At 36.3% G+C, this 20,985-nt stretch overlaps 5 protein-coding genes across 8 annotated transcripts; 2 read left to right on the top strand and 3 right to left on the bottom strand.

Moving 5' to 3' along the window:
• Positions 1-4: 4 nt before the first annotated feature.
• LOC145228272 (glomulin-like) lies at positions 5-3,226 on the bottom strand. 2 transcript variants are annotated; one of them, XM_080093274.1, is made up of 13 exons: positions 3,119-3,226; positions 2,842-3,055; positions 2,617-2,782; positions 2,439-2,556; positions 2,254-2,335; positions 1,984-2,195; positions 1,771-1,858; positions 1,267-1,456; positions 1,059-1,188; positions 819-995; positions 475-598; positions 177-253; positions 5-109 (listed from the first exon to the last, which is right to left on the bottom strand). In XM_080093274.1, exons 1-13 carry the CDS (start codon positions 3,224-3,226, stop codon positions 5-7), a joined length of 1,791 nt encoding a protein of 596 aa, XP_079949400.1. The 2 variants fall into 2 exon arrangements, with proteins under 2 accessions (XP_079949400.1, XP_079949401.1); XM_080093275.1 differs by having other exon boundaries at positions 2,077-2,195.
• A 35-nt stretch (positions 3,227-3,261) lies between these two features.
• LOC145228273 (protein odr-4 homolog) lies at positions 3,262-6,393 on the bottom strand. Of its 2 annotated transcripts, none has more exons than XM_080093276.1 (11): positions 6,231-6,393; positions 5,845-5,922; positions 5,647-5,778; positions 5,416-5,565; positions 5,217-5,348; positions 4,956-5,150; positions 4,760-4,882; positions 4,592-4,688; positions 4,415-4,527; positions 4,166-4,358; positions 3,262-3,500 (listed from the first exon to the last, which is right to left on the bottom strand). In XM_080093276.1, the coding sequence occupies exons 1-11, from the start codon at positions 6,345-6,347 to the stop codon at positions 3,433-3,435; spliced, it is 1,398 nt and encodes a 465-aa protein (XP_079949402.1). In that variant the 5' UTR covers positions 6,348-6,393; the 3' UTR covers positions 3,262-3,432. The 2 variants fall into 2 exon arrangements, with proteins under 2 accessions (XP_079949402.1, XP_079949403.1); XM_080093277.1 differs by having other exon boundaries at positions 4,175-4,358; positions 6,231-6,389.
• On the bottom strand, positions 6,385-8,646 carry LOC145228274 (alkaline ceramidase 2-like). 2 transcript variants are annotated; one of them, XM_080093278.1, is made up of 6 exons: positions 8,290-8,644; positions 7,964-8,084; positions 7,732-7,873; positions 7,535-7,672; positions 7,293-7,433; positions 6,385-7,066 (listed from the first exon to the last, which is right to left on the bottom strand). In XM_080093278.1, exons 1-6 carry the CDS (start codon positions 8,389-8,391, stop codon positions 6,898-6,900), a joined length of 813 nt encoding a protein of 270 aa, XP_079949404.1. In that variant the 5' UTR covers positions 8,392-8,644; the 3' UTR covers positions 6,385-6,897. The 2 variants fall into 2 exon arrangements, with proteins under 2 accessions (XP_079949404.1, XP_079949405.1); XM_080093279.1 differs by lacking the exon at positions 7,535-7,672 and having other exon boundaries at positions 8,290-8,646.
• A 340-nt stretch (positions 8,647-8,986) lies between these two features.
• LOC145229343 (gamma-tubulin complex component 4-like) lies at positions 8,987-11,143 on the top strand. The gene has a single exon (XM_080094667.1). It carries the CDS (start codon positions 9,014-9,016, stop codon positions 11,024-11,026), a length of 2,013 nt encoding a protein of 670 aa, XP_079950793.1. The 5' UTR covers positions 8,987-9,013; the 3' UTR covers positions 11,027-11,143.
• Positions 11,054-20,623, top strand: LOC145229342 (pre-mRNA-splicing factor SYF1-like). Its single transcript, XM_080094666.1, has 21 exons — positions 11,054-11,142; positions 11,865-11,969; positions 12,032-12,199; positions 12,514-12,711; positions 12,859-12,972; positions 13,051-13,236; positions 14,971-15,121; positions 15,536-15,673; positions 15,876-16,009; positions 16,284-16,378; positions 17,054-17,222; positions 17,617-17,730; positions 17,810-17,972; positions 18,028-18,130; positions 18,626-18,701; positions 18,784-18,918; positions 19,543-19,659; positions 19,714-19,762; positions 19,887-20,007; positions 20,089-20,183; positions 20,298-20,623. The coding sequence occupies exons 1-21, from the start codon at positions 11,116-11,118 to the stop codon at positions 20,366-20,368; spliced, it is 2,529 nt and encodes an 842-aa protein (XP_079950792.1). The 5' UTR covers positions 11,054-11,115; the 3' UTR covers positions 20,369-20,623.
• The last annotated feature ends 362 nt before the right edge of the window (positions 20,624-20,985 follow it).

Raw genomic sequence — 20,985 nt, 5'->3', positions numbered from 1 at the left:
AAAGTTAGGGGGCGGTTTGCAATTCCGTCGGTTTCTTATCCATAATCTCCTGTACCCGGATGCAGACCGTTTGCATCATGTCGAAGCTGTGTATAGCACTTTGCAGCATCTAAAAACAAAAGGAAGACATGTTGGCAAAAAATATATATCTAATCTTAACAGATATTGAAACGTACTTGTACGCGATGTTTCGGTGGCAAGGATGGTAGACTTACACCGTTAATCGTAAACTCTGGAGTTGGAGCCTGTTCACCTGTAATGTATACATTTAAACAAGAAAAAAATAATAAGCCATTAAAATCATTTCCCTTGCACCTGAAACCGTAACTTTTAGGTTTGGTGAGCTTGCAAACTTATTTGGACCTGCCAAGCACACTAACCAACCAGATGTGCATACTGGAAATTGTATTGCTAACATGTTGGCGTAACGACTACAGTTATTTGTGGTGCCTATTTGCGAAAAAGTTCGTTTACCTTTAACTGGAAGGGATTGTTTTTTCAACTCTTCTCGAAAGTGCATTCTGGAAAGATTAATATCAGTTCGCAACAAGTTGAGGAACTGAATCTCTATGGTGGGGACTTGTTCCCAAATTCCCGTCTAAAATGAAGCATGATTGGCGTGGGCTTCGAGGCTTTCAACAGTTTTCACGTCTTTTTTTTACAAGTAGTCATTTAATCAAAGCTAAGCAATAAAATTACTAAAATTAAAGTCTTTTATGCAACCATTCAACATTTAATAACAATTGTTGACGACGTGAAACACAAAAACGGACAATAAAAACTTGTTTAACATTTGGGTAATGGATTACCGATAATACCTTGTTGTTTGTGTCTCGTAGAAATAAAAACCGAAGAAGGTTGAGAGAAGCCATTATTCGATCATACTCTGATAATAAATCGGTTTCTGAACCTTGCGGCAGAGCTATACATTTTCTGAGGAGTTTCTCAAAGTTGCTGGGCTTTAGAAATACGTGAGATCCCAACGGTGGTTCACCCTGAAAGAGACAATTGCTATTGCAAAGAAAACGTCCCGTGGTTTTGGGGCATTTTTTGCCTACCTGCAAAATTTCGGCAAGTTTATCTTTGAAGTAGACAGTCATGTGACCGACAACGCCGCTATGTTCCACAGTGTTAATTAAGTAAAAAACGAGATGAAAGCGATCGGACCAGGCGAACTTGTTGACAAACCTACGAACAAACAACTACTGTTACTGGAAAACATTTCAACCTAAACTGTTTTTGCGCAATGTGAAAAACGTAGCCTACTTGGTTAGAAACTGCGCCGATCTTTGACGCAGGGTTTTCGACGGACACTGCGTGGCTATGGAAACCGCCGCTTCCAATAAACTTCTGGCAGGATGTTGAATATGAACGATCTTTAACTCCTGGGTAAGGTAACTGCTTTGAAGGCTTAGAGGTTCCAGTCTGTTTGTCACAAACCGGCAAATAGTAAGTCCTGCAATATTTAAGTACTCTGTAGGCAGGGTTGCTATCGATTGAAACCTAAAAATATGATTTCCCTTCCATAAACAAACAACTGGATGTACAGAAATATACAGATTTAAACATCAATGTTAAAAATATTTTATTTTACATATACTAGTCAAATCACGGGATGAAATTCGAAAATAAGGCTGTTCTCTCGGATTAATGGCAATCATGTTCTCAAGACCTTTATCAAAATGTGGACAAACCTTAAAAAATAAACTGTATGGCAACCTTAACTTTAGGAGTCTGTTGGAGCATAGTCAATACATAAAATCTACTTGCCTTTGTGAACTTTGGTAGGATTAGTTGCTTTTAGAAAGGTTAAGATGGCAGAGATGCAACATGAAAATGCAAACTGTACATTCATAATCTAAAAAAAATAATTCTTCTTTGTGCAAATAGTAAAAGACTTCAATTTTAGTCCCTCCCCCAACAAATGAAACAGTAAAACCCCAAAATTTGTTCACAGTTGTTATTTTAACCTGTTACTTTTACCTGGGGTAGTTGATCTTGAAAACTACAACTTGCACACAAAATGTACAGCAAACATGCACGGGCATTTCTAATTTTATCAAGTTCCTCTTTCACCATTTGTCGATTATTGGGTAAAAATCTTTTCCATGTTTGATCTTTCCACAAACTCCATGCTGGGTGCAAACTTATGGCCATAGAAGTAAGATTTTGTGCAGCTTTTTCTACATGCATTTCTGATAAAGTGGAATAAAGTTTATCAGAGTGTGAATATTAGTGGTTTGAATTTTTTACCTTGTCCTGTGTCGTTGCTTTCGTTGTCTTCATGGTGAACCACATTAAGGACAGATATTCTTTCCATCAACCCGCAGATGAACTAAAACAAGTGTTTTTAACATACTGTTCTTTAATGAACCAACATAAACCTAGTTTGTATTGTTAGTGGTCACTATCAGCATAACTTGTACAAATCAACTGACCAACATGACTTCTTCTTTAACTGCCTTGAAATGAGTTGCATGAATTAGGTTTCTAGAAAACTGATCTTTGATAATTTTCAATGCAGACCTGGCAAGATCTATACATTTTTCAATGTACCTATTTAAATGTATACATCAGTGTTGGGTGAGTTGACAATGTTATACAGTTTTCACTTACCTAGCGATTTTAAGCTCTTCAAGAAGTTCTGCTTGGTCTTCAAGTGGATCAAATTGTTCATATGTTGGAACATTTAAGCTTTCACAGTAATATACAAGTGACGAGAATGCCATGTTTAGGTTATAACAGTGGTGGCTTTTGTCTGAATGCATTAAAGTGTCCATAACTGCAAATATAGAAGCAACTAGTATTTCGGGAGTTCAATAGAATTAAAATTGAACCAACCTATGTTCAATGGTGGCAAAAGCAATTCTACTATGTCTAAAACAATCATGGGGTCAAATTGTTCCAGTAGTCCTAAAATGATTTCTTTGGGATTAGAAGTTTTTGCAACATGAATGAAAACTTCTTGGAATATCTTCAAATTTTGCTCGTCAACCGTATTAGCTTTTAAATGATTTATTAAAGTTGTCAAGATGTCCCATCCATTTTCAACTACCTGACAATATTAAAAGCTGATTAGGTTCTGCGGTAATGGCTTATGTTTTGTTTAAGTTCCCACTTGGTTTTGATTGTTTTCTGAACAGCAGAATTCCTTTAAATCCTTGTAGTTTCTTTCATCAAGCAAATCGTGTAACATTTTTGTGACAGTTTTGCTTTCATCAGACATTGTGCACACATGTATATTTTACAGTTAAGAGTTAATCTGCACAACAAATTTTCTTAAGATCACCAAAAATATCTGTTTCAGTCCACAATAGAGTTACACATAAATTGAAAACTTCACTTTCACATAATTTTATCATGCATTAAAAAAACGCTTTGCAATCCCCAAGCCACATATTGCACCACAAAATATGTAAAACAAGAAAAAGTTCAATCTGCCAGTGACAAATAGGACAAGACAACAGCAAGCACAGCAGTCCCAGCAGCCAGTAGTGCACCTGAAAAGCATGGTAATTAAATACTGTTTTAAATGATCTTGTGTTTACTGGTGATGGGACGATACCAGATTTCGAAGCGAGTACCGATACCGAGTACGAGTACCACATGTATATACCTTCGATACCGAGTACTTAAGTGTAGTGTTGTACTTAGTTGTATATCACTAGCTAATTTATTCGCCATGCTCGGGGTACAGGCGTGCGCACACACATGCCGAAAAATGTAATCACCACGTGATAGCGAAAAAGACATGCGTAAACTGGCGGGACTTTTTTCCAATTTTGTACTGTCCGAAGCAAATATTGGCCAAAAGTTGCCCGTATTCTTATGGTGTAAATCGGCCTTCGGTACTCGCATGTTGGTATCGAAAACTGAGACAAAATATTTCGATTCCGAGTATCGCTACCACTGAAATCGTTCCATACCATCGAAACCGAGTACCAGGTACTCGTCCCATCACTAGTGTTTACGTTACTTTTGTTTACATGAATTTATCTTCAAACTTAACAAAAAAACTATCTTCAAAGCTAGAAAAATTGTGCTGTATTCACCTCATGGCAAGTCTGATTCCAGCAAATTAGCAGTAAATGGCCTAAGCCTTAACACACAGATTTAGACTATTGCTGTTAATGACCAACATTACTTATACTAATTAAGTAAGTACGGTAATTACGGATCGGAAACTGAGCTTGCTCCTCCATTTCTCCATTCTCAATCTGAGCATCTTTTCTTTGAGAATCTTTATCAATCATCTCTTGTGTATCTTGTTTTGGTACAGACTCGGTTGACTTTACTTGTTTAAATTCCTCCAATGCATTGTTAATGTCATCTACACTAATTGCTTCATCAAATGTTTCCTACATAACAGCATGAATTCAACATTTTTTAAAGAATAACAGTGTAAAAACATTACCTGTATTCTTGCAACACAATCCTCCAATGGTTCTGCATGAAACTGGTATTCAGAAAACTGAAATTCATCTGTATTCTGTTTGGGAAAGCCTACACGCCTTGGAAACATTACATCTGTAAAATACAAAAAATGTACATTATATTAACTCACATGTGAATAACCAACAATGAAGCATACACTGGTGTGAAGTCAGCTGCCGGTTTTGATCTTGTAACTCCTCACACACTAGAGAGCATCGGCGAAACACAGACCGAATAAGATCAAACTTCAGTTCCTGAACAGCAATTGCTTAGATAAGTATTCTGCATACCTTCAAGTTTGCTACAAGTACAGGTAACACCTCACCTCAATGGCTTCAGACACAGGTGTCTTTAAAGGTACATATGCACAAGTGTAAAACGATCCACACAATTTAATACATTGACTTGCTTTTGATAAATCAATTCCATTTTGGTCTGATTCATTGTCCTGTGTAAATTTATTTAGTTGTTTCAGACAATGCCTTCTGTATCAAAAATGTAGTATATATTAACTTAATTACATCATTATGGAGAAAAAACTCGCATGAATGCGTTTTGCCCCATTTTGCAAGAGTACTCTGTTTATGTTTTTGTTTGTGCCCCTTTCCACTCTTTACTGTTATCTCAGGATCCACCATATCACTGTCATTCATCATTGCACCATTTAATAAGACAGAACTGTTCAAAATTTGATCACAAAATGGCCAAACCATAGCCTAAAACAACATAAATGAGAAGCATAAATTGGTAATTAAATTGCATTATGTAAGGTACCCTACTACCTGTAAGCACTGTACATTTGTACTGGCCAATGGGGCAAGTGGAATAGTAATGTCAATATCAACATGAGAATTTAAAAATGACCATCTGGAGCATGGCTGTTGGTACTTTAGATCCACAGGTTTGGCTGAGCTCTAAATATGTGGACAAGGTTTTAACAGTTTATCAGCATGTTTGTACTAGATAAGAGGAAATACTTACAACACGGTCCAGCATGTCAAATTGTTTGCTGAAAATGGACCTTCCAGATGTCATGTCAAAGTGAATAACAGTCCACAACTTTGGGCCTTCACTGGTAGGAAATTTGTATGGACATGAATGATTGATAAAGCTGTAAGTGCAGTACAAGGCCTGCAAGTCCAAATTTTACTTGTTGTTGTTGCACTGTACACCTATATTCAACTGGGGAAATTAAGGATTTGTCAGGCCAACCTGTCTTAGTGATGATTGAAGGGTTTTGTCCGAGCTTGGGTCAGCAACAGCAAACAAACCAATGACAGAAATACCACCCGGTAAAATGTGGCTCACCTCAACAGCATGCCCAGCAACCCAGTTATCTTCAATCTGCATAGCAACAACAAAAATGCAGTAATCAATACCAAAGTACAGTGTTTGCTAATATTATGTTACCTTGAGGACTTCAGAACTTGTTTCGGATTTTGCTGGGCATCTAACAAATTTTATAATGTAGTCTTTGGTACTGGTTGTCTGAAATAAATTGCAAACCTTTTTAAGATACAAATCAGACATTCATATTCAATACACTCAAAAACAGGCTTCAACATATGCTTTAATGAATTTATTTGAAAAACTTCAGACATGCATATTTTCATTACAACAAATACACGAAAAGTCCGATTAATTGCATAGAATTGTAAATTCCAACTGCAGCCATATTTTATTTTTGTTTGTGAATCGCGCAAAACTTGTTTTGTCTGTATAACCTATACATACTTCAGGCATATTCAATCTAATGCTTGGTTGGACATAATTTATGTTATTGCAGATTGCCTTACCTTTCCCAAAATTAAACCAACCACTGGCTCTTGCTGTTTACGCCATGTCCTTATTGATTCAGCACAGGTCTCCTCAGCAACAATAATTCTAACCATTTTTATAAAAACCTTACACATAAAAATTTAATTAAATTTTTAATTATATCATATAAACTGTCAAACAATAAAATTAAATAGAAGGTGCCAACTACAATACATAAATGTACCATTAAAATGTTGGTAATTATTATTTTGAACAAAAATACAAAGTGCAAATAAAACGTCTGCTTTCAAAAATAAAAAAAGATTTGCATTTAAATGATAAACTTTATGTGAAAAAATCTAAAGTGAACACAAAGTACCTGTGAAACAAACATATATATATATAACACTTGCATATTAAAAGTGTAATGCATGTTTTGAGATAGAAAATGCATGATTAAAGTACTTGTGTAAATGAAAACTAGCAAAACGAATAAGACACAATTGTGATGAAGTGTTCTTGGTTACACATCAAATACACAAAATGGTGGATCATTAACTAACAAGGTTAAAATAGATAGATACAAAGATTTTGATAAAGTAGTACTGCTAAAATTTTACAAAAACATGATAAAGTTTTGCCAAAAACATTTAAAATGCACACATATTAAAACAATACAGTATTTCTAAAAACATTGATTTGGCTTTAAACTGTCTCAGTCAATTTAAAGTTAACAAACCACAAACCACACCAATTCCAAGAGTGAACAACTTTGTAAAAAGTTAAAACTGGTGTCACAGAACAATTTTTGAGGGCAAAACAGTAGGAGTAGCAAACACAAGCTTTGTATGATCCAAAAGCAATCAAAATGTGCCTGAATAAAGAAAATCATTTCATTACCAACCAGACAGAACTTTTGAAACATGGGGATAAAGTCCTGGAACAGTTTGGGACATTCATTAGTAAGATAAACCTAATCTACAATACCAAATCTAATGATGAAAATGATGTCCCAAATGGACGTAAAAAGCCACATGCTTTATACCAACACTTTTGTCTAAAAACTATCTTTGAAAAACAAAACAAAAGTGTATTCTCACCAAAATCCATGCAAGTAGGGAAAACTGATACCCAACCAAAATGGACATAGAAATCTATCCATCAACCAACAAATCAATGCAGCAATCCAAAAATACAACCCAGAATATGCAATAGACTGAAAATCCTCATTGTGTCTTAGCCTGAAATATGTAAAAAATACATGTCTAAAATAACTATGCATAAGAGGAAAGCTGGAAAAAAGACACATCATTTATAAACACAATTTTATAATACTTCTTACATTTTGGTTTGAGTAACAAGCACATATATAGCTGGTAGCACAAATGCAAATAGAAACCAATGGTTGATTTCTGGTTTGATGAAGGACAAGATAGTAGCAGTACAGGCAATTACCAGTATTGTCCATTGATAAATGCCTCTAAAAACATGTTGTTTTACCATGAATAAAAACTGTATTTAAAACAATCAATGTTGTACCTATTGACATTGCAACACCTTGGTAGATAATTGTTTGGTAGCCACAGTGCAGCAACAGAACAACATATCCATAAAATTCCCATTTCATCCATGAACTGTCCAAACAAACTCAAAGTTGCATGAAAATAAACTGATCCCAAACCTACACATTCAAATAACCAAACCAATAATTGTCATAAATTTTTTTCTTTGTGATTCGAATTTTAAGACAAAAGAACAAAACATATACAACCTGTGATTAACAACAGCAACCAAATGATGTTGGCATATTTGCAACTTTGAACTTTAACTGAATAATCTTTGTAGAGAAACATAAGATAAATGGGAAGGACAATCAATGGCAAGTTGCTGACCTTTCATTAAAAATAAGATTTAATTTAAATATGTTATTGACACAACTGTTATTGATAGCAATTACAATTGTTTATGTATTTTAAGGATATATTAATGAACACCTTTTATTTTTGCCATAGCGGTTGTGTGTATTTTTAGACATAAAAATATGTGAAGTGATAGCAGTACAATAGATGCATTGTTGGTAGTTACAGCACAACTTACTGTGTTCCAAAGTTCTGCAATGAATTGTGTATAGTAGTAATTTGGTTCACACCAATCAATTTTAGATGACAAGGGTTTGAATATTTGGTTAGTCAGCCTCATTTTAAAAGTATTTAATTTTACAACTATCTACAAATACTACATTCTCTTCACCCGTTTCTAGCTATAGCAAATGTCCTGGCAATGCAATCAAAAACCACCCTGGTATCTCTGTATTAAATCAGATTAAATTTGTTTTTGAAATATTAGATTAGAAGTTATTCGACTAAACTAACATTTTAAACGTTCCGCTTGTTCATTAAAGTGCATCAACGATATTATAACAATTCAAACCACGCGATAAATGATAATGCATTTTTTAACATGTTGTGGAAACAATTGAAAAATTAACGCATGATTTCCGTTGGACATGCATGATTTCACATTACCATTCCGCCGCCATCAACTTCGATTCTGATTGGCTAGTTTTTAACGTTACTGAGCGGAGGATACGATTGGGAATGATATAATGAACAAGTAGAACAACAGTAAAACATGCGATTCAAATCTTACACTGTTTGTGTAGAACTTATTGTGAAAAGGTGATGTTTAAGGTTGTTTTACTTGGTCCAATTTTATTAAACCAGAAGATGTATTATTTATAGCTTTAACAACTAATTTACTAATAAATTTTGTTTATTGACCAAAACATATTTAGCTTAGCATATAAACAAAAACAATAAACATGTTGCATGATTTAATATTTGCACTGTGTGGAAATCCTGGTAACATTTTCAAGGAAATGTCAATGGGAAAGATAGAAGTTATTCCAGGTCTTCCTCATATTTCACCAAGTGAAGAAACAGCTTTGAATCGACTACTTCATTTGGCAACAAGATTTCTGTATTTTCAAAGATTTATTGAGTCCCATATGACCACCATTTATGCACCTGGTAATGTGGCTGACACAGTTAGTGATCTTAAACCAGGGTGTTATATAAAAGCATTTTGTGTTGGCCTGGAAAATGTTTTGTCTGAATACAGACAAGCACTTTTGAACATTGAAAAAGAAATTCTTAAAGACAACCATCTGTCACTAATGTATATTCACCATGAAACAGACTCCTACCACATATTATTTGATGCGCTTTATGATATCATTCTGACCATAAAGTCCCGGAGAAGCCATGGGTGTCAAATACTTGATGTGTTGTACCGTGCCACTAGATCTGGAAACTCTAGAGTTCGAGATTGTATGCTGGTGATACTGCAGCATTGTCATGTGGTTTTGTACAAACAGCTGTCAGCCTGGCTTTTACATGGACTTTTAATTGACAGGCACAAAGAATTTTTTATCATGGACATTGCAGATGAATGTGAAAGTAAAAAAGACGGAAACAAAAAGAAAGACACTGATTTAGTTTGTGATAATGCCAGGGACCAGTTTGCAGTACGACTTAATTTTCTGCCTTTTTACATACCAAACAGGGTGGCAAATGTTATTTGCTTTGTTGGTTCATCACTGCATCTGTTTGAGTGTGACCATAAAGAAGAAGTGACAGGATCAAACAACCAACTTGTTGAACTCAAATCAGAGGACATATTTTTGAAGTTGGAAGGCATATTACAAGAGAAGGAAAAGGAATTTATGGCTGATTTACATGCCTTACAGCTTTCCAAGGAATTTGTTATTGAAGACTTTGAAATTTGCATTGACAAAATAAGATCTGTTGTTGCCAAAGAGTTATGGCTGTTGTGTGTGGAAAGAGCCCAGTTAATATCTCACCTGTACATGTTGAAAGATTTTTACCTGCTTGGACGTGGAGAACTTTTTCTGGTCTTTATTGAAGAGGCTGGCCCACTTTTAAAAAATCCCCCATCCCGAGTAACAGAGCATGATGTGCAACTTGCATTCATGAGAGCTGCAGCAAAAGTACAAATGGAAGATGAGCTTCCGTTTCAACTGTTTCAGCTCACAGTCAAACCTAACACCATATCTGATACTCCAAGTCCATTTGTGAAAATTAACACAGTGGATGATGGTTGGGCACGTCTTGGCATGTCTTTCAAAGTAAAATGGCCCTTACACACAATATTTAAACCTTCCTTACTGGAAAAGTACAACCAGTTGTTCAAGTTTCTCTTAAGAGTACGCCGGACACAGTCTTCCTTGCAAAGGATTTGGTCAATTCAGATGAGAATGCAGCAGGATGCAGATCGTGGTTGTGATGTAAACTCACCAAGGTCTGATAACGCAGCTGACCAACTGCAGTGGCAGTGTAGAAACCACATGCAGATCTTTATTGATAATTTGCAGTACTACCTTCAAGCTGATGTACTTGAGTCTCATTTTACACATATGTTGGAGAAAATACGCAACACAAGTGACTCCCAGAGAGATTTTGAATCTATAATCACAGCTCATGACAATTTTCTCAACTCTCTTTTAGCACAGTGTTTCATATTGTCAAATACTGTGTGCATTAGCCTGATTGAAATCCTTGACATTTGTCAACAATTTTGTGATGTAGTTCTGACATCATCTTTGGTAATTTCAAAAAATGAGTTAAATGCGCAAGTTGCAAAATTATGGGACTTGTATTCGAAAAAAGCACAAGTTTTCTTTCAAGTCTTGAGTGGTGTCTGCACTCATCAGTGCAACTCACACATTGCCCAATTAACCCTGCGGTTAGATTATAACCGATACTATTCTTCATTGATTCGAAAAAGCAATGAAAAATGTGTTGTTTCTTTGTAGTTTGTATATGTGTGGACATTTTTGCTTGACAATGTTTATTTTGTAGGAAATAGGTTGTTAATGGTGTGTGCTTTGCTGGAGTGAAAAAGATGACTTCTGATCAAGAGCTCATCATAGTAAGATAAACTTTTTAAAACTAGTTAGGAGTTTTTGTCTGATGCCAGTCACATTAATACTATTGATGTGACTAAACTTTATTTTCTGCAAAACATTTTGAATTTACGGCTAATAGATACTTAGAATTAGTTGTAAAATCTGTTTTATTGACTCAAATAGCCTTATTGGTTTTTCACCTTATCATACAAGCATCGAGGTTTTACCATTACAGGTAAAAAAAGTCAACCTATTTAAATGTCCCTTCAAAAAAGATTACATTTTTAGGCACTTTTGGAAAAACGTCAAATCAAAAAATAGTCTTTTGGTAATAGCTTGTGTGACTTCAGCATTATACATATTTGGAGTATATATAAATCTCATAAATTGAGGTTTGAATTAGATGTGTTTGTACAATAAAGTAACATAGTTTGTGAAATGCTGTACTTTGCCATATAATCTCAACAGTTGTCGCAAACCAATTCAGTCAAATTAACAAACAATGTCCAAAATGTACATTGCCATGTTTAACCCATCAGTGCCAGACTTTCATTAAATGCCCTGTAAGGGTAAGCTGCAATATTTTTATATGAGATTAAATGTAGAACAATGTAAGTTATTAACAATCTATGTGAAATAGTAACATGACAAAACGGATCATGTTACTTTCCATTTTCATGTGTTTCATATGTAGTTACAGTTTTGTTTCAACTGCTTGATGTATTAATTTCTATTTTCATTTCAGGAAGAAAATGATTTACCATATGAAGAGGAAATTTTGCGCAATCCATATTCTGTAAAATGCTGGTTAAGATATGTTGAACACAAAGAAGGATCCCCAGCTAAACAGGTCTGACTTAGTTGTGCTTTTAGCTTTTTTACATGGTAAGTTAGGTGAAATGTGATTGGCAGGTTAACATGGTGTTTGAGCGAGCCCTAAAAGAACTACCTGGCAGCTACAAATTGTGGTACAACTATCTTCGACTGCGACGCAACCAAGTGAAGGGACAGTGCATAAGCAACCCACTGTTTGAAGATGTCAATAATGCCCATGAACGTGCGCTTGTTTTCATGCACAAGGTGAGAATCATATTATTCGGAATGCATTTATTGCATGGCTACATTTATCAACAACTAAAATTAATTTGGTTGCTCTTGGCTTATTCAAAACTTTCAAAGTTCAAAACTTTGTGGAAATGGTCAATTTGTAATCCTACTTTTTCTGTTTTGAATGATACAACTCCAAACAAAGAACAAAATACCTTCATATCGATTCAAAACCCATAACATATAACACCTGATTAAGTTTGATTCAACATTAAAAGCATAAAATAGAGAATTGCTCTAATTTTAACTGATCTTGAACGAGTTTTGCATTTTTTTTTTTACCTCAGATGCCTAGAATCTGGATTGATTATTGCAAGTTTCTTGTTGGGCAAAAGAAGATTACCAGAACCAGGAGAACTTTTGACCGTGCACTTCGCGCGTTACCAATCACTCAACATTACCGTATTTGGCCTTTGTATATCAGCTTTGTGAAACAATACCCAGTCCATGAAACTGCTGTCCGTGTCTTCAGGCGCATGCTAAAAGTAAGTTGTTGCAATAAATGTACTGTTTCCAATAAATTGTTTGCCAGTCCTAATATCCATAATGTAGGCACATGTCAGAATTTGATTTTATTGAGAATTTTTAAGGAAGCTAAAAAATACTCCCTTACAAGCAAAATCTTTTTGTAGTTGCTTCCGGAGAATGCAGAAGATTACATCGACTATTTAATTACTATTGATCGCCTTGATGAGGCCTGCCAGAAGCTGGCGGACATTGTTAATGACGAAAATTTTATATCCAAAGTAGGTGCCTAAAAATTATAGGTTGCACTCCAGTGCTTAGTCACTCCCCAAATTTACAAAACACTGTTTTTTCATTAGCGTGCAAAATCGAATCATGCACTTTGGCATCAACTGTGCACTCTTATTTCCAAAAACCCAGACAAGGTTCATTCGTTAAACGTTGAAGCAATTATCCGTGGTGGATTAAAACGGTTCACCGACCAACTTGGCCAACTCTGGTGCTCTCTTGCCGATTATTTCACAAGGAGTGGATTGTTTGAACGGGTACTCGTTTGTTGTAGGGCTGTAGAGTTTTTAAATTGTGTTGATACAACGTATTTGAGCTCACTTGGTCGAAGTGATGTCAATTAAATGGATTTTTTCAGCAAGCACAATTTCGAACGAAACACTCAAGCAACTCATTTATTATGGGTCCCCTTCTATGAAGGGGGTATTTTTTTTTCTTTTTTCTGTCTAACGCTAGTTTGTTAAACGCATTTGGTCAAGAAAGAGTGCTCCAAATTTATTAAAATTTGGACAGATGTTACATATTAATCCCAATTTGATCCTCCTAAAGTTTGACCCCGAATGACCCAGCGGTCCACCTGCAGGCCCCCAAAACATAAAATTTTAAAAACGGCTGTACTGACTAAAGTACATCATCTAGGAGTTATGTGCTCTGTTGGAACTTTTAAAGATTTTTCTAACTTTTAACAGGATTTACCCATTTTTACCCCTTAAACCCCGAAATATTTGTTTCTGTCTAACGCTGGTTTGTCAAACGCGTTTGGTCAAGAAAGAGTGCTTTAAATTTATTCAAATTTACACAGATGTTAGCTATTGTTTAAAACCTGATCCTCTTAAAGTTTGACCCCAAATGACCCAGCGGTTCACCCACAAGCCCCCAAAACGTAAAAGTTTGAAAACGGCTGTACTGACTAATAGGGATGGGCCGAGCCGAGCTAGAACCCGAGTACTCGGTACCGAGCATCGCTGTTTTCAATGCTCGGTGCTCGGCCGAGCAGTTGCACAAACTGACCCGAACATTAAATTTGCATATTCATGTCCTGCTTCTAAAGGGTGTCTATGAACAAAAAACAAAGGATTTTTTTAATGTATTAGATGGAGGAAAAACGCGTACTCCGCGGGCATGTACAGCTTAATACACCGCTGGTGACGTAAGAGACCTTGTAGAGCTAAAACGTAGAAAGGGGATTTTTTTAGTGACGTCACAATGCACCGAGCGTGTTCGGCCGAGCACCGAGCATTAACAGGAGATGCTCGGTGCTCGACCAAACAGAACATTTGCAGTTTTGGCACATCCCTACTGACTAAAGTACATGATCTAAGAGTTTCATGCTTTGTTGGTTGGAAAGTACATGATCTAAGAGTTTCCTGCTTTGTTGGTTGGTGCAATGATAAGGTATTCTAAATAATTTTCCAATTTTTTGTTGGATTTACCCATTTTTTACCCCTTTAACCCCGAAATAATCGTCACCCCTTAAATCCTGAAATAATCTTTTTTGGTTTTAGGCCAGACATAGAAGGCCTAATGTGCTGAAATTTCAAGCAATTGTTTGCAGTAGTTTACTCGTTTAGTATTCAAAAATTTGTCTTAATCGGCCAAATAATGACTTTCACAGCCCATAGTTTGTGTACACTGTCAGTCAGACAGAAGTCGTCCCAAGGGAGTCATTTACTGGTTTACGATTAAAACAGTTTAGTGCAGAGCGGGAGGGATCAGCTTGACGTCCGGACAGACGTTTTAAGAGACAGTCTTTTCGGTGATTAGAAATCAGCTGTTTTTTTTGTCCTTAAGAATCTAAAAATCACCGCAACATTTGTTTACCGTAAATCCGCACAAACATGCGTGTGGGGATCCATTAGTTTTTGTTTACAAAAACAATCATATGTGTAGATCAAATGATGTGTATAGTAAATTGGGTAAATATCGTATAGAATATATAAAATGGAAGTATATCAGAAAGCCACCCTTCTAGTTACAATTGTTTCAATTAGGCTCGTGATATCTACGAGGAAGCCATTGAAACTGTGACAACAGTTCGGGATTTTACGCAAGTCTTTGATGCGTATGCACAGTTTGAAGAGTCAGTTATCACTTCAAAAATGGAACAAATGACTGACGAAAATGCTGATCACTCAGAAGAAGGTTAGAGTTTATAGTTTATAAATCCGTACGCGTGGGCTGGTTATTAAGGATTATTTCTCATAACAAGCGCAAAGCATTGTATAACCATTATATAAGTTCCAATACAAAATAATAGTGACACTTGAATCTTTTACTGGACCGTCATACAACGAGGAAAAATAAAACTAATTGTAGTTACAATACAAGAATCTTTCAAACATTTTCTCTCCATGCCGACAAGTTTTGACACTTTCTAAACTATACTCCTGGTTTCAAAATTGGGCTAGGCACGAATGTAACTCCAATGTGAAACATACTCCTTGTAGTTTTGACCTTTTTTATGAAAATAAGCACATGCATTTTTTTGGGCTCACTAGTAAGTTGAACTGTTTAAACAATAAATGCCACGAGCGTTATGATATTATGTTATTTCAGATGACATTGATATCGAGTTACGGCTTGCCCGCTTCGAGTATTTGATGGACAGAAGACCTCTTCTATTAAACAGCGTTCTTCTCCGACAAAACCCACACAATGTACATGAGTGGTTAAAACGTGTCGAACTTTACAAAGGTTTGTTGCATTTGATTGTTTGACCTTGAACAACTTGATCCAGGCGTAGAATGTGTGTTACTACTATGATTCATTGAAGTTTCGGTGGGCCTCAACATTTTGGCCAAATATAATCTTTGACCAGAGTGTTTTTCGAAAATCTAGAATTTTAGTATTTGCATCTCTACCTGTCTTTTTCTGTTTCCTATCTACTTCTGTTTAGATCAACCCCGAGAAATTATTAACACATACACGGAAGCAATACAGACAGTGGACGTGATGAAATGTGTGGGGAAAATGTACACTCTATGGGTTGCGTTTGCAAAGTTTTACGAAGAAAACGACCAGATCGATGACGTAAATAGTGTACTTTTGTTGCATTTTGTTGGGATATTATTACACAATTGTTATTTCAAGTCTCATTGTAAATTGTCTCGTAAAAGTGAAGGTATTCAGTTTAACCGAACGTCCAGATTGGTCGCCCTAATATTTACTCCCAAAAAGTGATAACGTTTACAAGATATAGTCTGCCAATAATGGTTCTGCGGTGTTATTTAGAACTTGACCAAGCATTCAAAACAGCGATGCCCACGAGATTCATGCAACTACACTTGCTATTTTTTCATTACAGGCGCGAACGATATTCGGTAAAGCTACTGTTGTCCCGTTCAAAGCAGTTGACGACCTTTCATCTGTTTGGTGCGAATGGGCAGAAATGGAAATAAGGTGGGCAAAGATATTGAAGTTAACTGTGCTTTTGAAGTTAACAATTAAATACAATCTCTCTTTTAAGCTATCGTACTTGGCCTATAAGAACCAGCCAGCTCCCTTCGTTCAGTTGTTAGCTTGTATCATCTAATTCTTGATTTCTTTCAGCAAAAGCCAGTTTTAGCAGACCTTTTGTTGAAGGTGATAAAGCAAAATCTCCCTTTCTTGCCTTATATAAGTTGTAACATGTATATGCATTATTTACAACCAAAAGTCGATGTGACAACTACTTTTTTACTGTAAACCCTAACTGTCAAAACTCTAGTTGTGTTCGGATGAAGCTTCATGTCATCATGAACTTTTATTCGCTGTTTGTTCCTACTTCGATGTTAAAAAAGTCAAGCACCCTTACAGAGACACATACTCTCGCGCCACAAATAATTTGAGTGTTGTCAATAAATAAAAAACTCACGTGCAAGGTTTGGTGCATGTTTACATTTTTTTTTCAATGCGGATGGAATCAGCTCGCGACTCCCTCAAAAATGCTTTGCGACAACCAAGTTAAGCAAAACTGAAGTACACTATATACATGTTTTAATTTTGTATTGCAGTAAAGTAAATTACAAAGGTTACTCTTTAAGTATTGTTAGCGGCTGTTGATCTTTCACTTTTAGCATATACTGTCGGTTTTAGGCATGAAAATTACGATGCTGCATTAAATCTGATGAAACGAGCTACTGCCCTTCCTACACGCAGAGCGGGTTACTTCGATCAATCCGAGCCGGTGCAAAACCGAGTGTACCGCTCACTCAAACTGTGGTCGATGTATGCTGACCTGGAAGAAAGTTTTGGAACCTTTAAGGTTGGAAACACGTAATATACGTACCGGTCGACCCTTTTTATAAAAATTGCTTCGAACACGAAAAAATATCTAGTTTTCGCGCCAGTAAAGACAAATATTGCAAGTTGACTGAAACAAGCGAGTCCGTTCGGAGTACGTTTTAACCGCGCTTGACAAGGTTTTAGTTAAAAGAAGTTATACTTGCAACATCGTTTGAACTTCCTATTGCATTCAAATTTTATGTTGCTGTTGCACGATTTTCGATAGTTTATGTAAATTTTTGGATCACTCCGTCAAACAAACTTCCTTTAAACTAATTGCAAAACACAATTCGGTAGGATAACATATTTAGGATTTGGGTTAGCACCAATACAGCACTTAGACAGCCCAATTAACAGCACATTTCCTTTTACAGACCTGTAAGGCGGTGTATGACAAAATTCTCGATCTGCGTATCGCTACTCCGCAAATTGTAATTAACTATGGAATGTTTCTCGAAGAAAGCAACTACTTTGAAGATGCATTCAAGGTATGTGGCTTCGAACAATAACAAAACCGATGACATTATGTTCGCAAAAAACAACGTCCTATTGTGTTTTTGAAACCAGGCATACGAGCGTGGTGTAGCTATGTTCAAGTGGCCAAACGTCTATGACATTTGGAATACTTACCTCACAAAGTTTATTAAACGATACGGAGGAAAGAAACTGGAACGAGCACGTGACCTGTTTGAACAAGCGCTTGAACATTGTCCGTCAAAATATGCGAAAAGTAAGTAGATTTGTCACTAAGTTTCCTACTTGTTAAATGCATCATTCATTGTTAGATCTCTACCTGCTTTACGCAAAGTTGGAGGAAGACCACGGATTGTCTCGCCACGCGATGGCAGTATACGATCGCGCTACAAAAGCTGTGTTGCCTGAACAAAAGTAAGTAAATGATGCAGGCAGAGTGCTAAACCACACTGAGCTTTTTTAGTGGGATTCGAGTCTGACATATACGGACATGGTTTAGGCTTGACTTCATACTCAGCCTTATCTGTGCTGCAGTTTCACTATCTTCCAGGCCTAATTCGGTGTTTGTGTTGGGCGGGGTTTTGGGCTTGTATACTAGGGTTCGGGTCGGATTTAGACCTGTTCACAACTCTGCCCAGGAGTGCAACTGCCAAAGTTGTTTACTTACTGCGCATTTTGAAGAGATTTTAGCGCTTTGTATAATGTAAATTAAACATATGCTTTATGATAGCCGCAAGATTTGCAAAAAATTGAATCCTTATCAAAAATGATGAAACAAATCCAATCCTTTTTTCTTTGGTCAACTTCGCGATTGGCATTCTACCACATCTTGTGTTAAAAACATTGCGCTTTATTTGTGTTTTCATATGTTTTTGCGCTTTGAAAATAACTCTGTCTTCTCATCTGTAGGCACGAACTTTTTAACATCTACATACGGCGAGCCGCTGAACTGTACGGCGTCACACACACTCGACCGATTTACGAGGTAACGTTAGTGCGAAAGCAACCATGTGTTTTTAATCAAAAATCTTTCTAACTTTGGTTACATGTATATTTTGTGTCACCAGAAAGCGGTCGAGATGCTTCCTGATCAACACGCACGAGATTTCTGCATCCGCTTTGCCGATCTGGAGAAGAAATTGGGCGAAATTGATCGCGCAAGAGCAATCTATGCTCACTGCTCGCAGATGTGCGACCCTAGAGTGAGTAAATTTGCAAAAATGTTGTTTTTATGAGCTTTAGTTTACCGAATTTGTTCAGCCGAATCTGCAGTTCCGAAAATTCAGTTTCGATTTAATTTTCGGCCGAAAACGAATGTTTTGCGCATACCACTTCGCGCATTGTGTGTCTTTTCCGCCTAATGACGTATCACAGAGTTTCCAACCTGTAAGATCTAACATCACATCAACTATTCATTGAAGGATTATTCCTTTGTCCACATCATAACAAAAGATTTTAAGGACTACGATGACCAAGACAACATCATAATGTGATACAACTATCATGTGATAGTAATACTGATGTTTGTCTGGCAGCGTCTGGCAGCAAAACTTATGCGATTACGAATTTTCGGGACGTCACAAACTATTTAGTTGGTTTAATCGGTTTCGTTTCGAACCCAATTTGGTTCATTCAGTGCATCATAAAGGAAAAGTCAACGACTACAATATTATCAGTTCAACTTAGAATGTTGTTGTTTTCCAAACTTTATCTGGTTGTTTAGAATGTTGCGTTTTCCAAACTTTACATCAAACAAAACAAACAATATAATCCGAAAATCCCAACTTACCAGATTACAACTTCTAAACAACCATTTTTGCTCACAGACTTCTGCTAACTTCTGGGAGGCTTGGAAGAAGTTTGAGATCTCACACGGAAACGAGGACACTGTTCGAGAAATGTTGCGGATCAAGAGAAGTGTGCAGGCAACTTACAACACCAAGGTAACAAAATGCGACTAAACGAATTTTGCATTTTTTACTCATGTTATTTTTCAGGTCAACTACATGTCTGCCCAGATGTTAGCATCCGCAAGTGGATTAACAGGTAAATAGTAATGGCAATTGATAAAATTTCCAAAGGGTAACTGATGTTAGGTGGCAGAACATTTCTTGAAAATTGCAATTATTAATATTTTGTGTAATTGAATGTTGCATTTTGTTTGTTACAGGAACTGCATCAGACTTGGCCCCGGGCAACGAAAACGACGGAATGAAATTGCTTGAACAAAAGGCTGCTGCCCGAGCACAAATGGACGACACAAAACCGAAACAGAACATTCTATTTGTGAGGTAAAACAACTTGTTACATTTAAACATATCAATTCCTTGAGTCGGGAATGTTCTCAAGTCAAAGTACGTACTTATTTACAGAAGCGATAAAAAGCCTGAAGATATCACTGAAATTAGCCAGGTTCAAAATCCCGATGAAATAACAATTGACGACGAAAGCGATGATGAAGAGGAAGGTAAGTTTATTCTAGCTGGTGTAATATTGTATTCCCATCTGATAAGTTTTAATTTGGATACTTTTATACCTGGTGAACAAATGCGTACAACGTGGCAATTTTAAATTGTTTCAGCTGCTCCCGTTATTCAAGAGAAAGTGATTCCTGACGAGGTTTTCGGTGGAATGAAGCCAGAAACTGAATGATCAAATTATTTCTATCCAATGATTTGCTTATCTTTTGCAATAAACCCACTGCCTGCCTACTTTTGTTTTTTTAAGGATCCAGCTTCTTCAAACTTGGCACAAGTTCGAGAAATTAAGACTGTTAATGTCCAAATCCATGTGGAAAATAGAAACATATCCGTGTAGTGCACAAACAAACTTTGAATTATGTTATATAATCGGCCATTAAACCCTTGACTTTGTAGTTTTGGCAAGAATACATAAATTTTGTTTGTTTGTTTGAGGGTAGCATTTAAGTCTTTGCCCGCCATACTGGCATGAGCTATAAAATAGGGTTGCCATACGTCCGGATTTTCCCTGACATGTCAGGGAATTTAGTGTTTAAATCGGCGTCAGGGAGAAATGTTAAAAAGTACTTAAAAGTCAGGAATTTAAGAACAAAAATTATATTTACTATGAAATCCATGTACCAACAGAGAAAGTTTCCAGTAAACTACAACCGCGTCTATACAATGAAACGTAAAGAGGTAAACTGGCGGCGCGCAGGTTAACGCACACGGTTACTTTTTCGTTTTGCAGTGTGTGTGTGCACGTAACAATACCTGTTTGTTACTAGTTGTCTAGCAATACGCAAATAA

This window comes from Phallusia mammillata, chromosome 5, assembly GCF_965637545.1.
Source record: "Phallusia mammillata chromosome 5, kaPhaMamm4.hap1.1, whole genome shotgun sequence".
NCBI lineage: Eukaryota > Metazoa > Chordata > Ascidiacea > Phlebobranchia > Ascidiidae > Phallusia > Phallusia mammillata.
The sequence above is the reverse complement of the archived record's forward strand: the minus strand, read 5'-3'. Positions and strand labels throughout refer to the sequence as shown.

Coding starts and splice junctions, on each gene's coding strand:
- LOC145228272 (XM_080093274.1), bottom strand. CDS start 3,226: ATGTCTGATGAAAGCAAAACTGTCACAAAAATGTTACACGATTTGCTT. Junction 2,557..2,616: donor GAAGAGCTTAAAATCGCTAG/GTAAGTGAAAAC, acceptor ACATTTAAATAG/GTACATTGAAAAATGTATAG. Junction 1,189..1,266: donor TCGGCGCAGTTTCTAACCAA/GTAGGCTACGTT, acceptor GTTTGTTCGTAG/GTTTGTCAACAAGTTCGCCT.
- LOC145228273 (XM_080093276.1), bottom strand. CDS start 6,347: ATGTGTAAGGTTTTTATAAAAATGGTTAGAATTATTGTTGCTGAGGAG. Junction 4,883..4,955: donor AGTTTTTTCTCCATAATGAT/GTAATTAAGTTA, acceptor AAATTTACACAG/GACAATGAATCAGACCAAAA. Junction 4,359..4,414: donor ATTGTGTTGCAAGAATACAG/GTAATGTTTTTA, acceptor GCTGTTATGTAG/GAAACATTTGATGAAGCAAT.
- LOC145228274 (XM_080093278.1), bottom strand. CDS start 8,391: ATGAGGCTGACTAACCAAATATTCAAACCCTTGTCATCTAAAATTGAT. Junction 7,874..7,963: donor GTTGCTGTTGTTAATCACAG/GTTGTATATGTT, acceptor TTGAATGTGTAG/GTTTGGGATCAGTTTATTTT. Junction 7,067..7,292: donor CCCTACTTGCATGGATTTTG/GTGAGAATACAC, acceptor TTCTTTATTCAG/GCACATTTTGATTGCTTTTG.
- LOC145229343 (XM_080094667.1), top strand. CDS start 9,014: ATGTTGCATGATTTAATATTTGCACTGTGTGGAAATCCTGGTAACATT.
- LOC145229342 (XM_080094666.1), top strand. CDS start 11,116: ATGACTTCTGATCAAGAGCTCATCATA. Junction 11,970..12,031: donor AAGGATCCCCAGCTAAACAG/GTCTGACTTAGT, acceptor TGTGATTGGCAG/GTTAACATGGTGTTTGAGCG. Junction 16,010..16,283: donor AAAACGACCAGATCGATGAC/GTAAATAGTGTA, acceptor TTTTCATTACAG/GCGCGAACGATATTCGGTAA.